The 13,705-nt window shown below is 37.9% G+C and overlaps 1 protein-coding gene across 7 annotated transcripts in view; it reads right to left on the bottom strand.

Moving 5' to 3' along the window:
* Window positions 1–365: 365 nt before the first annotated feature.
* ATL2 (atlastin GTPase 2) overlaps window positions 366–13,705 on the bottom strand; it is a 79,698-nt gene continuing 66,358 nt past the window's right edge. For 4 of the 7 annotated variants that reach the window (XM_033175993.1, XM_033175989.1, XM_033175994.1 and 1 more), the window contains 4 exons: window positions 5,729–5,785; window positions 4,724–4,795; window positions 3,622–4,053; window positions 366–1,581 (listed from right to left, as the gene is read on the bottom strand). In XM_033175993.1, coding sequence (XP_033031884.1) covers window positions 1,462–1,581; window positions 3,622–4,053; window positions 4,724–4,795; window positions 5,729–5,785 — 681 coding nt within the window. In that variant the 3' untranslated portion in view covers window positions 366–1,461. Of the gene's footprint in view, window positions 2,062–2,155; window positions 2,171–3,621; window positions 4,054–4,723; window positions 4,796–5,728; window positions 5,786–13,705 lie in introns of all 7 variants that reach the window. The other 3 variants (XM_033175988.1, XM_033175992.1, XM_033175990.1) reach the window with 1 other exon arrangement.

Here is a 13,705-nt window from a genome sequence, read left to right as displayed (position 1 = left end):
CTCCAGCCTGGTTGACAGAGAGAGACTCCGTCTCAAAACTAGGTACTTTAATAGGTGTTCATAAAGAAGACCACAAAAGTACTGAAAAAATGTTAGCCTTACATATACCACCAAAAAAAAAAAATTTACAAAAAGAGAAAGAAATTAACAATCCCCATCTACAACTAGGTTAATCATAGGATTTCCCTTACAGAGACAGACAGAGAAAAGTAACTTTTTACAAGCTTAGCTTTGAGGTACAATGCCTCAGAGCTCTTAACTGGGGTGTTTCCTGCTCATGCTCTTTTCACTATAAACAAAGGTGGTTTATGTAGTGGAATACATACTTGAAAAAATTCCTTTAAAAAGAATCACAAGTTTCATTTTATATACAACAAATTTTTAATTATGTACTGAAAATAAATTACAGGAAATAACTTTAAAATGCAACAGAGGACAAAGTCACAATAAACATTCCCATTGAATTCCCTTGGGGCGGGGGGTGAGATTGCAGTGCTCAAGATAAATATCACAAATATATCAAAAACTTCAAATTGTCTATGCATTCACACACTGACATGAGCCACAAACATTCCTTTCACAGGGACTGTACTTATTTAGCCTACCACAGGACCAGATTTTGCCATAAACTACAAAACTTTTAATACAAAATCGTATTTATATATTTATAATTCATATACATGCCCTATCTGTGATTTTAGAAAATAAAAGCTACACACTGTACAGACACTCTTAACTCATAGCTGTAGGCAACATTTTTGGATGGAATTTCTTCCCCAATAAAATTAATGGCATATTTTATGTACATGAAGGCTAAACTGCAAAAGACAGTTCAGTTTCCCAGATGTGCATCTCCTTTTAGGGCAGGTTTATAAATTTAAAAAGGCAAGACAAATGTACACCTCAGAATTACTTTCTTAGCTACAAGAGTTGTCATGTAATTTCTGTGAAGTTTCTGATACATGCATTTATGTAATACTGGTATTGAAGGCGGTAAAGCAATATACACTTTTAATGTAGTGGCTCAATAAAGGCTTCATTGTCATTCCAATCTGGTTCTTGAAACAGTGATTCATAAATTCTCTAAAAATTAAAATTTCAATGGGACACTGTGTTAAAGAGACTCTAAATAGATTTCTGAAAATATTTCCCTGAAATATCCTTTTACATAAGACAAATTCACTAACATTAGATTAAGTAAAAAGAAATAAAAGAATTAAACATGGCACAAAGGTGCATGATTAACCAATGCTCCTCAGCAAATCTGCATGCCTTAGGAGCCATTAAAAGAATGCTTAAAACTAACAAACAATTTTCACACTCTGTGGCAGCCATCTGTGAAGCCAGTTACACTAAACTACTTCTACAGTTGATTGTAAACTTTGGTTTATTTTTATTTGAGTTCTCATTGTACAGCAAGCATGAAAAAAAAGAGAGTGGAGTCCGTGAGGAGATGAACTGTCAGTCTGTCTTTAACCTGGCATGATGAGACACCTGGTCAGTCAGGCCTGCTTTGATAGAGTTTGTTACAGACTGCCTTATGTTTTCCTCCATCAAATGATCGCCCAGGGGCTTCAATACCTGTGGTATGAGAAATGTGCAAAACAAACAAAAACATGAGGTAAAAAAAGAGTTACATATAAAAATAGATATAAAAATTCAATTCAAAGCAACGATGAAAATAACCAGGAATATGGGAAATAAAAAGATGCTTCTCTCAAAACAACTTATGATGCTACTAGACATTTTATAATGCAACAAAAATTACTTTCCTCTTATTCAAACCATTTACAATTCCTATGAGATGGATGTGCAATTCCATACCCTATATGCAGCATCAAATCTGGTATTGTGTATACAGCATTTATGCAGACCGGCCCAGACGGTCCTGCTTATTGTCCTACATGTATAAGTGTGAACACTTCAGATAGAGAAAAAGGTTAAAAATACTGTCTAATTTTTCTTCTTGTTATTGTTGGATGACAGTCTCTGTCGCTGTGCTGATGAAAGAGCACGATGAACCATTCGACGTCTAGTAACTTCAAAGAGTTTGGAAAACACCTAAAACATGAAGTGATTTGTTAGGAGAATGACTCAGAGTGCCTCGAAGCTAAAGAGTTTAAGACTACAAGAACTTGAGACTGTAGGTTCTCACCTTCCTGGGACTCCTCTGAAGCAAAAGAAAAGAGAAATGCAAAGAAATTTAGACAAGGTTTGTTGACACAGCACAGATCTGACTAGTTGATCACCTTACCTCAACTATACTGAAAATGATTTTGTACACTTTAGATTCTTCCATTTAATTGTTTTGTAATAATGGTACCTCTAAAATCCTAGAATCAATGCTGTTTAAGAGATGGATATTTCTCAAAAGAAGATATTGTATAATTACTGAAAATTATACTGCAGAAAATAATGATCCAAAATTTTAAAATAGCTAATTTTTTCTTAAAAGTGAAGTTGCGCTAGTTTTGCATCCATCTTCTATTAGAAGATATCAAAGAAACATCAAGTAGTGAGATTGAGATAAAAATTTAAATAGAATAAATACCCAAATATAAACTTCCCAATCGGATCTGAATAGAGCATTTCTCTAAAGAGTAAATACAAAATCCAAATTAATATAGTGGATCACTTTATAAAATAATATCATTACAAGAAAAGTCAATATCCAATCAACTTTCTTCAAAACAAAAATGGTCTGCTTCTTCAGTCTTCGAGTTTATAGCCAAAACAAACACCGACTCGCATATCCTAGATCTTCAAATAAGCTCAGTATTTCATGAGCCCAGAAATGACATCTGAAATGTCTATTACAGAGGTCATCATTAATTACTGTAGCTTTCATTCTGGTCCTTGACATGATGTTCAAGTATTTCACAAGGATCATTTTAATAACATCCGTAAGTGGAATTTTCTGTCCACAGGTAATTCCAGCACACAGGAGGCAGATACACAAAATGGCTTTCCTTAGTAGATACTTGCTGGGCAAGAGTTCACAGCCTGGCTTTGAATTCTGCTTTGAGGTAAAAGATTATGATGGAACGTGGTTCTCTGCTCATGGCGCTTTGCTTTACTAATTAATATTTCCGTAACACAAAAGTCAAAGTTTCCTTGGTAAGAAATCCCTACAGGATTGTTCCTCATAGTACATCAGGAAATCACTACTATCTTCATGGAAGGCAATGAAGACCTGTCTACCATCCAGCATTTCTCCTGCATTGCTGCTTGCCAGTATTAGGAAAAAACTTATTTTCCTTTCCAAAAGCACCACTTCCAAACTTCTTCTCCTTACCTTCAAATCATTCGTTGTTTATATTTTCTTTACTCAAAGAAAAAAAATCATTACAGACTCTGATCCTGCCCACCATCTGGTATAATCAGGCCTACAACTAAGAAGCTATCCAGAGGACGGTACAGATTTAGGCTAACCAAAGTACATTAAAATTGTAACTTTAAAGAAAAAAATCTTCAATTCATAAAGATTCTACATCTGAAAACAGAAGACATTCTTTTGACATTTCTCATATGAAGGAAAAGTAGGAGTACAAATACTGCAAAGGATGGAAAATCACAGGAAAATAAGATTAGCCACTGAAAAACCAAAAGATAGATACCAACCTGTTCCCATAGTGTTTCAGCAATCTGATCAATCATTGTTCCAATTTCTCTGAACTCCCCAGAGTATTTAACATATGCCCAAGTACAAAGAAATGTCAGTGCTAACCCCATGACAAGGTTACACAAGACGGCTATAGAGTTTAGGCCAATGAAGCCAGTCAGTCCTGAGATTATATACATAGCAAACATGACCGCAAACAGTGTGGCTGGGGTACGAGCAGCATAGAAGATATTTTTGCCATCATTGTGCTTTATAAAATTTGCATAGGTTTCTTCAATTTCAGCTTCAAGCTGGTCCTGATAACGACGGCAGAACTCATCTCCACCCATCTTTTTTACAGAACGAAATTGTTTTATCGCCACTTCCTTGAGATCCAAGTGTTTTCGCTCCAGATCTGAAGGTGCAATGTAAGGCTTGTCCCCTCCACATACCTGGACAGAGAGAATTACAGTATTACATGCTAGAAATAATTAACACTTGAAAGAAGTTCCTGTTCATAGATTTTAGTCTCAGAAAGTCAAATCACTTACATGATTCAGTTTTAAACTCACAATACCTCACAGGTTATCATAATCTAGTTATTTTTTATATGTTGAACCTTCTCAAGCAAAATAATTTTCCAATTATGACTAACTGAAACTGAAGACAGAAAAATTTTACACTGCGCTCTGTACCTGCCTTCACTTGACCATCCATACACCATAATAGTACACAAAATTGTTGGCAAGAGAGTGGTTAAAACATAATGCCCCAAAAATATATTTTAATGTTTGAGCAAGCAAGTACAGAAACTGCTACTGGCCTTAAACTAATGCTACTAACATCAGAAGTCACTAATAACAGCACTCTGAATCACACATTTGTCAGAAGATATTTCAGTAGAGTTTATCTAACAACTTACTGCTCAAATTCTGCTCTCTAAAATGTGAATTATTTTCTTATAGTTTATTTCCAGCAAAGACCATAAAGGGGAATTAGGGAATAATGTACCAAAAGCTGCATGAATTAGCTCAATTATTTTAAAATATTTTTTTAAGTACTTTTTAAAAAAATTTAAAAATCTTCTCACTCTAGCTTCAAATTTAAATTTTAAGTACAAACCTGTTCCATACTTTTACAATAGGTATCTCTTGCTCCTGCTACTGCAGCAAGATTATTAGCTTCAGCTGTTGCCTAAAAAAAAAAGTGCCATTATTATGCAAAAAAAAGACTCTAAAAATTCTGATTAACGTAAGTTATGTACAATAAACAAGTCTGAAAATGAACCAAATAAAGTAACTTCCAGTTTTTCTTTCCTATGGAAGGGTACACTGGTATAAAGGATACAATGGTAAGTGGTTCCAATAGGACTGCCTGCCTAAGTTTGTTTCACTTAGGTTGATGTTAAAGTGTGTCTGTAGAAAACACCACATATGCTCAGGAAATGGATAAAGATAAATAGATATAACCCTAAAATGTGTGGATCTCCAGGTGCTAGGAATCGAGAATTACCCATATGGGTCTCTCTCTCATGATCAGTATTTTACAAGACATTTTCAAACCCACAGAACTTATTGCATGAATTTTTATCAGAAAATACTGTTTAATCTACTATAAAATGGAAAAATAGCCTAACGTAGTAAATTTTTAAAAATATGAATGGGTTAAAATGGCACTGTCCCAAAAGAACACCATTTGAAAGAGAAAAAAAAAAAAAAGACATATATATTCACTAGAAGTAGCTCTAAATCATTAACACCAAATAAAAATAAGACTTATTTCAAACAACATTCATTGTCAAAGACTCAGAATAGAAGCAGCTTAGTTCAGAGAGGCCCACATTAAGTCATCTTATAAAACAGAAATTTTCCTGTACTTTGAGCATCGGGAGAGAAGGTATTGTGGACTCTTACTTCTGGTGGCCTAGACACATGGAAGGCCTACAATGTGCAGTTACAAAAAATGTATGAAATCTGAGGACCCATGACACATACGGCCTTAAGCAAAATGTATTTGCGTGCAAAAAAGCACCCCCCATTTTCAGCATTTCTCTCTAAAGCAAAAACTTTTATTCTCCCTCATAAATAAGTATATGTACAACACACATCACTCTCTCACTCTCTCTACCTGAAGCATGGACTTTGGATGTGGAAGTTCCTCTCCTTGATAAATTTTGATGTAAGCCTAAAAAGGGAGAAGATTTGTTAGACTGATGGGTTATGCAATTTGGCTCACATCCCCAAAGAAAGAAAAGTCAATAAATATTAAAATAATTCACGCCATTAAAAGTAAATTCTAGGCTTTAAAAATCACCTTATTCCAACAAAGTTAACCCTATTCTCAGTATTATTAAATTATATGCTGCTAGATAATATCATAGATATTTCTATAACAAATAAAACATAAAAGTTGTAACGCATAAAGTTAGATATAAAATGTCATCCTCTTTATGAAAATAAATTCACAATTACCCCCTACTGCCAGTGTTTTAATATTTAAAAAAAAATTTTTTTCTCTTTCTTTAGAGATGGGGTCTCACCCTGACACTGAGGCTGGAGTGCAGTGGGATGATCACAGCTTACTGCAACCTTGAATTCCTGGGCTCAAGTGATCTCCCTGCCTCAGTTTCCCAAGTGGCTGAAACTACAAGGTGTGTGCCACCACATCCAGCTTAAGAAACAATTTTATCCAGTATTTTACTTTGACCAGCTTAAATTGTATTTCAGCTCAAGAAAAAAAACAAAACAAAACTTAATTTGTGGTTTAAGAGTAAGAAGGAAAAGATGAGAGTTTGTTAGAAATCCATATAGGGTCTTTCATCTCAACTTTTTTTTTTTTTTTAAGACGGAATTTCGCTCTTATTGCCCAGGCTGGAGTGCAATGGCACAACCTCAGTTCACCACAACTTCCGCCTCTTGGGTTCAAGGGACTGTCCTGCCTCAGCCTCTCAAGCAGTTGGGATTACAGGCATGCACCACCATGCCCAGCTAATTTTGTATTTTTAGTAGAGACGGGGTTTCACCACATTGGCCAGGCTGGTCTTGAACTCCCAACCTCAGGTGATTAGCCCACATCAGCCTCCCAAAGTGCTGGGATTACAGGCATGAGCCACTGTGCCCGGCTCATCTCAACTTTCTACTGACAAAATTCATTCATAATTGGGAAGGAAGCAGAGCAAGATGGCCAAATAGAAGCCTCCAGTGATTACCACCTCACAGGAATATCAAATTGAACAACTATCTACATAAAAAAGCACCTTCATAAGAACCAAAAATCAGAAGCAATCACAGTACCTGGTTTTAACTTCAAATCACTGAAAGAGTCACTGAAGAGGATAGGAAAAATAGTCTTGAATCGCCTACACCACCTCTCCCCCATCCTCTCAGCAGCAACCACATGGTGTGGAGAGAGAATCTGTGTGTTTAGGGAAGGAGAAAGCAGTGACTGTGGAATTTTTGCAATGAAATTCAGTGCTGCCCTGCCACAGTGGAAAGCAACATGGGGCAGAACTCAGCCAGCACCCATGGAGGGAGCATTTAGACCAGCCCTAGGCAGCCAGCCCTGACACCATGGGCTACAGTGCTCTGAGGTCCGAAATAAACTTGAAAGGCAATCTAGGCCCCAAGAACTGCAATTCCTGGGCAAGTCCTGGTGCCGTGCTGGGCTCAGAGCCAGTGGACTTCGGGTGCATATGATATAGTAAGACACCAGCTAGGGCAGCCAAGGGAGTGCTTGTGTCACTCCTCCCCCAAGCCCAGGCAGTGTAGTTCACAGCTTTAAGAGAGAGTCTTTCCTTCTGCTTGAGAAGAGAGGAGAGGGGAGACGAAAGAGGCCTTTGTTTTACAATTTGGTTACCAGCTCAGACACAGTAGAATGAGGCATAAGACAGAGCCCTAAGGCCCCAATTTCAGTCCCCAGCTCCCAGACAAGATTTCTAAACACACCCTGGGCTGGAAGGGAACCCACTGTCTTCAGGGGTATGACCAAGTCCTGGCAGGGTTCATCACCTGCTGACTCAAGAGCCTTTGGGCTCTGAATAAGCAGCAGTGGTAGCCAGGCAGTACTTACTATGGGTCTTGGGTGAGATTCAGAAATGTGTTGCCTTCAGGTGTGACCCAGCACCTTCCCAGATGTTGTAGCTATGAGGAGAGTCTCCTTCTGCTTGAGTAAAGGAGAGGAAGGCCGGGCACAGTGGCTCACACCTGTAATCCCAGCAATTTGGGAGGCCAAGGTGGGCAGATCACCAGAGGGCATCTCTGAACCCACCCAAGGCCAGAGGGAACTTGCTAGATTCGCCACCTGCTGATTGTAGAACCTTTGGGCCTTGATTGACCACAGGCAGTACCACACAATAGTCACCATGGGCCTTGGGAAAGACCCACTGCTATGCTGGCTTCAGGTCTGACCAGTGAAGTTCCAGGGATGGTGGCCACAATGGTGCTTGTGTCACCCCCTCCCCCAGCTCCAGGCAGCTCAGCACAGAGATAGAGACTCCATTTGTTTGAGAGAAAGTAAGAGAAGAGAACAAGAGTCTCTGCCTGGTAATCCAGGGAATCCTCCTGGATCTTACCCAAGAGCACCAAGGCAGTACCTCTACAAATCTGTAAGAACCACAGCATTATGGGCTTGAAACGTCCCTAATGCAGACACAGCTGCAGTGACCAAGATCACAACACCCAAGTCCTTTCAAATAGTTAGAAAGCCTTCCCAAGGATGACAGGTACAAACAAGCCCAGACTGTAAAGACTATAACAAATACCTAACTCTTCAATGTCCAGACACCAAAAAATATTCACAAGCATCAAGACCATCCAAGAAAACATGACCTTACTAAACAAACTGAAATAAAGCACCAGTGACCGATCCTGGAGAGACAGAGATAAGTGACCTTCAGAGAATTCAAAATAGCAGTTTTGAGGAAACTCTAACAAATTCAAGATAACACAGAGAAGGAATTCAGAATCCTTTCAGATAAAGTGAACAAACAGACTGAAATAATTGTAAAGAATCAAGCAGAAATCCTGGATCTGAAAAATGCAACTGACATACTGAATAATGCATCCAAGCCTCTTTTTTATTTTTATTTTTTATTTTGAGATAGGGTCTTGCTCTGTCTCCCAGACTGGAGTGCAATGGTGCAATACTGGCTCACTGCAACCTCTGCATCCCAGGCTCAAAAGATCCTCCTACCTCAGTGTCCCAAACAGCTGGAACTACAGGATGCACTATCATGAGCCTGGCTAATTTTTGTATTTTCTGTAGAGACGAGGTTTCACCATGTTGCCCAGACTGGTCTCAAATGATCTGCTTACCTCAGCCTCCCAAAGTGCTGGGATTATAGGCATGAGCCACCTCACCTGGCCTCAGAGCTTAACACAAGACCAGAACAAGCAGAAGAATTAGTCAGCTTGGAGACAGGTTATTTGAAAATACACAGCTGAGACAAAAGAAAAAAGAATGAAAAAGAATGAAACATGCCTACAAGATCTAGAAAATAGCCCCAAAAGGACAAATCTAAGAGTTCACTGCCTTAAAGAGGAGTAGATAAAGAGATAGGGGTAGAAAGTTTATACAAAGCAATAACAAGAGAACTACCCACACCTAAATACCAATATTTAACAACAAAAGATTATAGAACACCAAGCAGACTTGACCCAAATAGGACTACCTCAAGACTACCTACCAAACAAACTCCCAAAGGTCAAGGGTAAAGAATGGATCCTGGCTGGGCATGGTGGCATATGCCTGTAATCCCAGCACTTTGGGAGGTCAAGGTGGGGGGACTGCCTGACCCTGGAGTTCAAGACCAGCCTGAACAATGACATCTCTATTAAAAACAACAACAGACCAGGCACGGTGGCTCACATCTGTAATCTCAGCACCTTGGGAGGTTGAGATGGGAGGATCACTTGAGGCCAGGAGTTGGAGACCAGCCTGTTAAACATAGCAAGACCCCATTTCTGTTAAACAACAACAATAACAAGAAGCACGAATGGACCCTAAATGCATCAAGAGAAAAGAAACAACACACAAAAGAGCTCCAACACATCTGGGAGTAGACTTCTCTGTGGAAAACATTTTTCCTAGAATAGTATATCCAATGAAAATACTTCAAACATGAAGGAGAAATAAAGACTTCCTCAAACAAAAGCTGAGGGATTTTATCAACATCAGACCTGTCCTACAATAAAGGATTTTAATGAGCAGTAAGAAATGACCTAAAGGTACAAAACTCACTGGTAATAGTAAATACACAGAAAAACAGAATATTATAACACTAATTGTGGTATGTAAACTAATCATATTCTGAGTAGAAAAACTAAAAGACGAACCTATAAAAAATATTAACAATCACAACCTTTCCAGACATAGACAGTATACTATCAATAGAAACAACGAAAAGTTTCAAAAGTGGGGGGATAAAGTTACAGTGTAGAATTTTTATTAGTTTTCTCCTTCCTTGTTAGTTTGTTTAGGCAATCAGTGTTATCAGTTTAAAATAAATATATTATAATTGCAAACCTCACGGTAACCTCAAAAGACATACAACAGATACACAAAAAATAAAAAGAAATTAAAACATACCACCAGAGAAAATCACCTTCACTAAAAGGAAGACAGGAAGGTAGGAAGACCGCAAAACCAGCAGAAAACAATAACAACATGGCAGAGGTTAACTTCTTATCAGTAACTTTGAGTGTAAATGGGCTAAACTCTCCAATTAAAAGGCACAGAGTGGCTGAATGGGTTTTAAAAACTGGTGATACACACTTCATCTATAAAGACACGCAGAGACTGAAAATAAAAGTATGGAAAAAGATATTCCATGCAAATGGAAATCAAAACAAGAGCAGAAGAAGCTACACTTATATCAGACAAAGAAGTTCATTATATAATGATAAAGGGATCAATTCAAGAGGAGGATATAACAATTGTAAATATATATGCACCCAATACTGGAGCACCCAGATATATAAAGCAAGTATTATTAGAAACTAAAGAAAGAGGGCTAGGCGCAGTGGCTCATGCCTGTAATCCCAGCACTTTGGGAGGCCAAGGCAAGTGGACCACTAGAGGTCAGGAGTTCGAGACCAGCCTGGCCAACATGATGAAACCCCATCTCTACTAAAAATACGAAAATTAGCTGGGCATGGTGATGTGTTACTGTAGTCCCAGCTACTCAGGAGACTGAGGCAGGAGATTCACTTGAACCTGGCAGGCAGAGGTTGCGGTGAGCTGAGAGTGCTCCACTGCACTCCAGCCTGGGCCAAAGAGCAAGACTTGGTCTCAAACAAATAAATAAAAACTGAAATTATATCAAGTATTTTCTCTGACCACAATGGAATAAAACCAATAATGAGGAATTTTGGAAACTATACAAACACATGGAAATTATATTAATACAACAGGCTCTCGAATGACCACTAGGTCAATGAAGAAGTTAAGAAAGAAATGAACACATTCTTGAAACAAATGAAAATGGAAGCACAACATACCAAATGTACGGGATACAGCGTTAAGCAGTACTAAGAAACTATACAGTAATAAATGCCTACATCGAAACAGAGGAAAAACTTCAAATAAAAAACCTAACCATACATCTTAACCAGAAAAGGCAGAGCAAACCAAACCCAAAATTAGAAGAAAAGAAATTAATGAAATTGAAATAATACAAAAGATCAATGAAGCAAAAAGTTGATTCTTTAAAAAGATAAAGTCAACAAACCTTTAGCCACACTAAGAAAAAAAGAGAGACGACCCAAATAAATAAAATCAGAGATGAAAAAGGAGACATTACAACTGGTATCACAGAAATCCAAAGGATCATTAGAGGCCACCATGAACAACTATATGCCAATACATGGGAAAGCCTAGAAGAAATGGATCAATTCCTAGACATATACAACCTACCAAGATTGATCCATGAAGAAATCTAAAACCTGTCAGACCAATAACAACTAACCAGATCAAAGCCATAATAAAAAGTCTCCCAACGAAGAAAAGCCCGAAAGCTAATGGCTTCATTGCTGAATTTTATCAAACATTTAAAGAACTACTACCAATCCTACTCAAACTATTCCGAAAACCAGAGGAGGAGGGAATACTTCTACACCAATACTACAAGGCCAGTATTACCCTGATACCAAAACCAGAAAAAGACTCATCAAAAAATTACAGGCCAATATACCTAATGAACATTGTCGCAAAAATCCTAAATAAAATACTAGTCAACTGCATTCAACAACACACTAAAACAATCATTCATTATCACCAAGGGTCAGACAGGGATGCAAGGATAGTTCAACATACACAAATCAATCAATCAGTCAATGAGTGTGAGACATCATATCACCAGAATGAAGGACAAAAACCATATGACCATTTCAATTGATGCTGAAAAAGCATTTGGTAAAATTTCAATATCCCTTCATAGTAAAAATCCTCAAAAGGTACAGAAGGAACAGATCTCAATATAATAAAAGCTATATAAAACAGACCCACAGCTAGTATCATACTGAACTGGGAAAAATTGAAAACCTTTCCTTTAAGATCTGAAACAAAACAAGGAAACCCACTTTCACCACTGCTATTCTACACAGTACTGAAAGTTGTACTTCAGTACAAATTTTGAGAAAATGACAGTGGCTTCAATAAATGGTGCTGGGAAAACTGAATATCCATATGCAGAGGAATGAAACTAGACCCCATCTCTAGCCACATATGAAAATCAAATCCAAATGGATTAAAGACTTAAATCTAAGACCCCAAACTATGAAATTACTAAAAGAACACATCAGTGGCCAGGCATGATGGCTCACACCTGTAATCCCAGCACTTTGGGAGGCAGAGGCAGGCAGATCACTTGAGCTCAGGAGTTTGAGACCAGCCTGGCCAACATGGTGAAACCCTGTCTCTACTAAAAATACAAAAATTAGCTGGCATGGTGGCAGGTGCCTGTAATCTCAGCCACTCAGGAGACTGAGGCCAGGCGAATTGCTTGAACCCGGGAAGCGGAGGTTACAGCAAGCCAAGATCACGCCACTACACTCCAGCCTGGGTGACAGAGCAAGGTTCCATTTCAAAAAAATAAAGAAAAAAAAGAAGAAGAAAACACTGGGGAAACCCTCCAGGACACCAGTCTGGGAAAAGATTTCTTCAGTAATACCCTACAAGCACAGGCAACCAAAGCAAAAATAAATGCATGGGATCATATCAAGTTAAAAAGCTTTTGCACATCAAAAAAGTGAAGACGCAACCCACAGAATGAGAGAAAATATTTGCAAACTACTCATCTGATAAGGAATTAGTAACCAGAATATATAAGGAGTTCAAACGACGCTATAGGGAAAAGAAAAAAAAAATCGAAAGATCTGATCAAAACACGGGCAAAAGATCTGAACAGACATTTCTCAAAAGACATACAAATGGGACACAGGATATGAAAACATCACTGATCATCAGAGAAATGCAAATCAAACTACAGAAAGATATCATCTTCCTCCATTTAAAATGGTTTTTATTCAAAAGACAGGCAATAACAAATGTTGGCAAGGATGTAGAGAAAAGGGAATCCTCGTACACTGTTGGCAGAAAGGTAAATTAGTACAACCACTATGGAGAACGGTTTGAGGTTCCTCAAAAGACTAAACATAAAATGACCATATGATCCAGCAATCCCACTGCTAGGTATATACCCAAAAGAAAAAAAAAATCAGTATATAGAAGATATATCTGCACTTTTATGTTTACTGCAGCACTAGTCGCTACAGCTACAATTTGGAAGCAACCTAAGTGTCTATCAGTATACGAATGGATAAAGAAATGTGGTACATATACACAATTAAGTACTATTCAGCCATATAAAAGAATGAGATCCTGTCATTCGCAACAACATGATGGAACTGGAGGACATTATGTTAAGTGAAATAAGCCAGGCACAGAAAACACAAACATCACATGTTCTCACTTATTTGTGGAAGCTAAAACTTTAAACAATTGAATTCATGAGATAGAGTACTAGAATGATGGTTACTAGAGTCTAGGAAACCATTGTTCTAGTACTCTGCTATGCTATCAATACTAGATCTTATTCTAACTATATTT

This window comes from Trachypithecus francoisi, unplaced genomic scaffold, assembly GCF_009764315.1.
Source record: "Trachypithecus francoisi isolate TF-2019V2 unplaced genomic scaffold, Tfra_2.0 Lachesis_group17, whole genome shotgun sequence".
Classification (NCBI taxonomy): domain Eukaryota; kingdom Metazoa; phylum Chordata; class Mammalia; order Primates; family Cercopithecidae; genus Trachypithecus; species Trachypithecus francoisi.
This window is presented reverse-complemented; position numbering and strand designations above follow the sequence as displayed.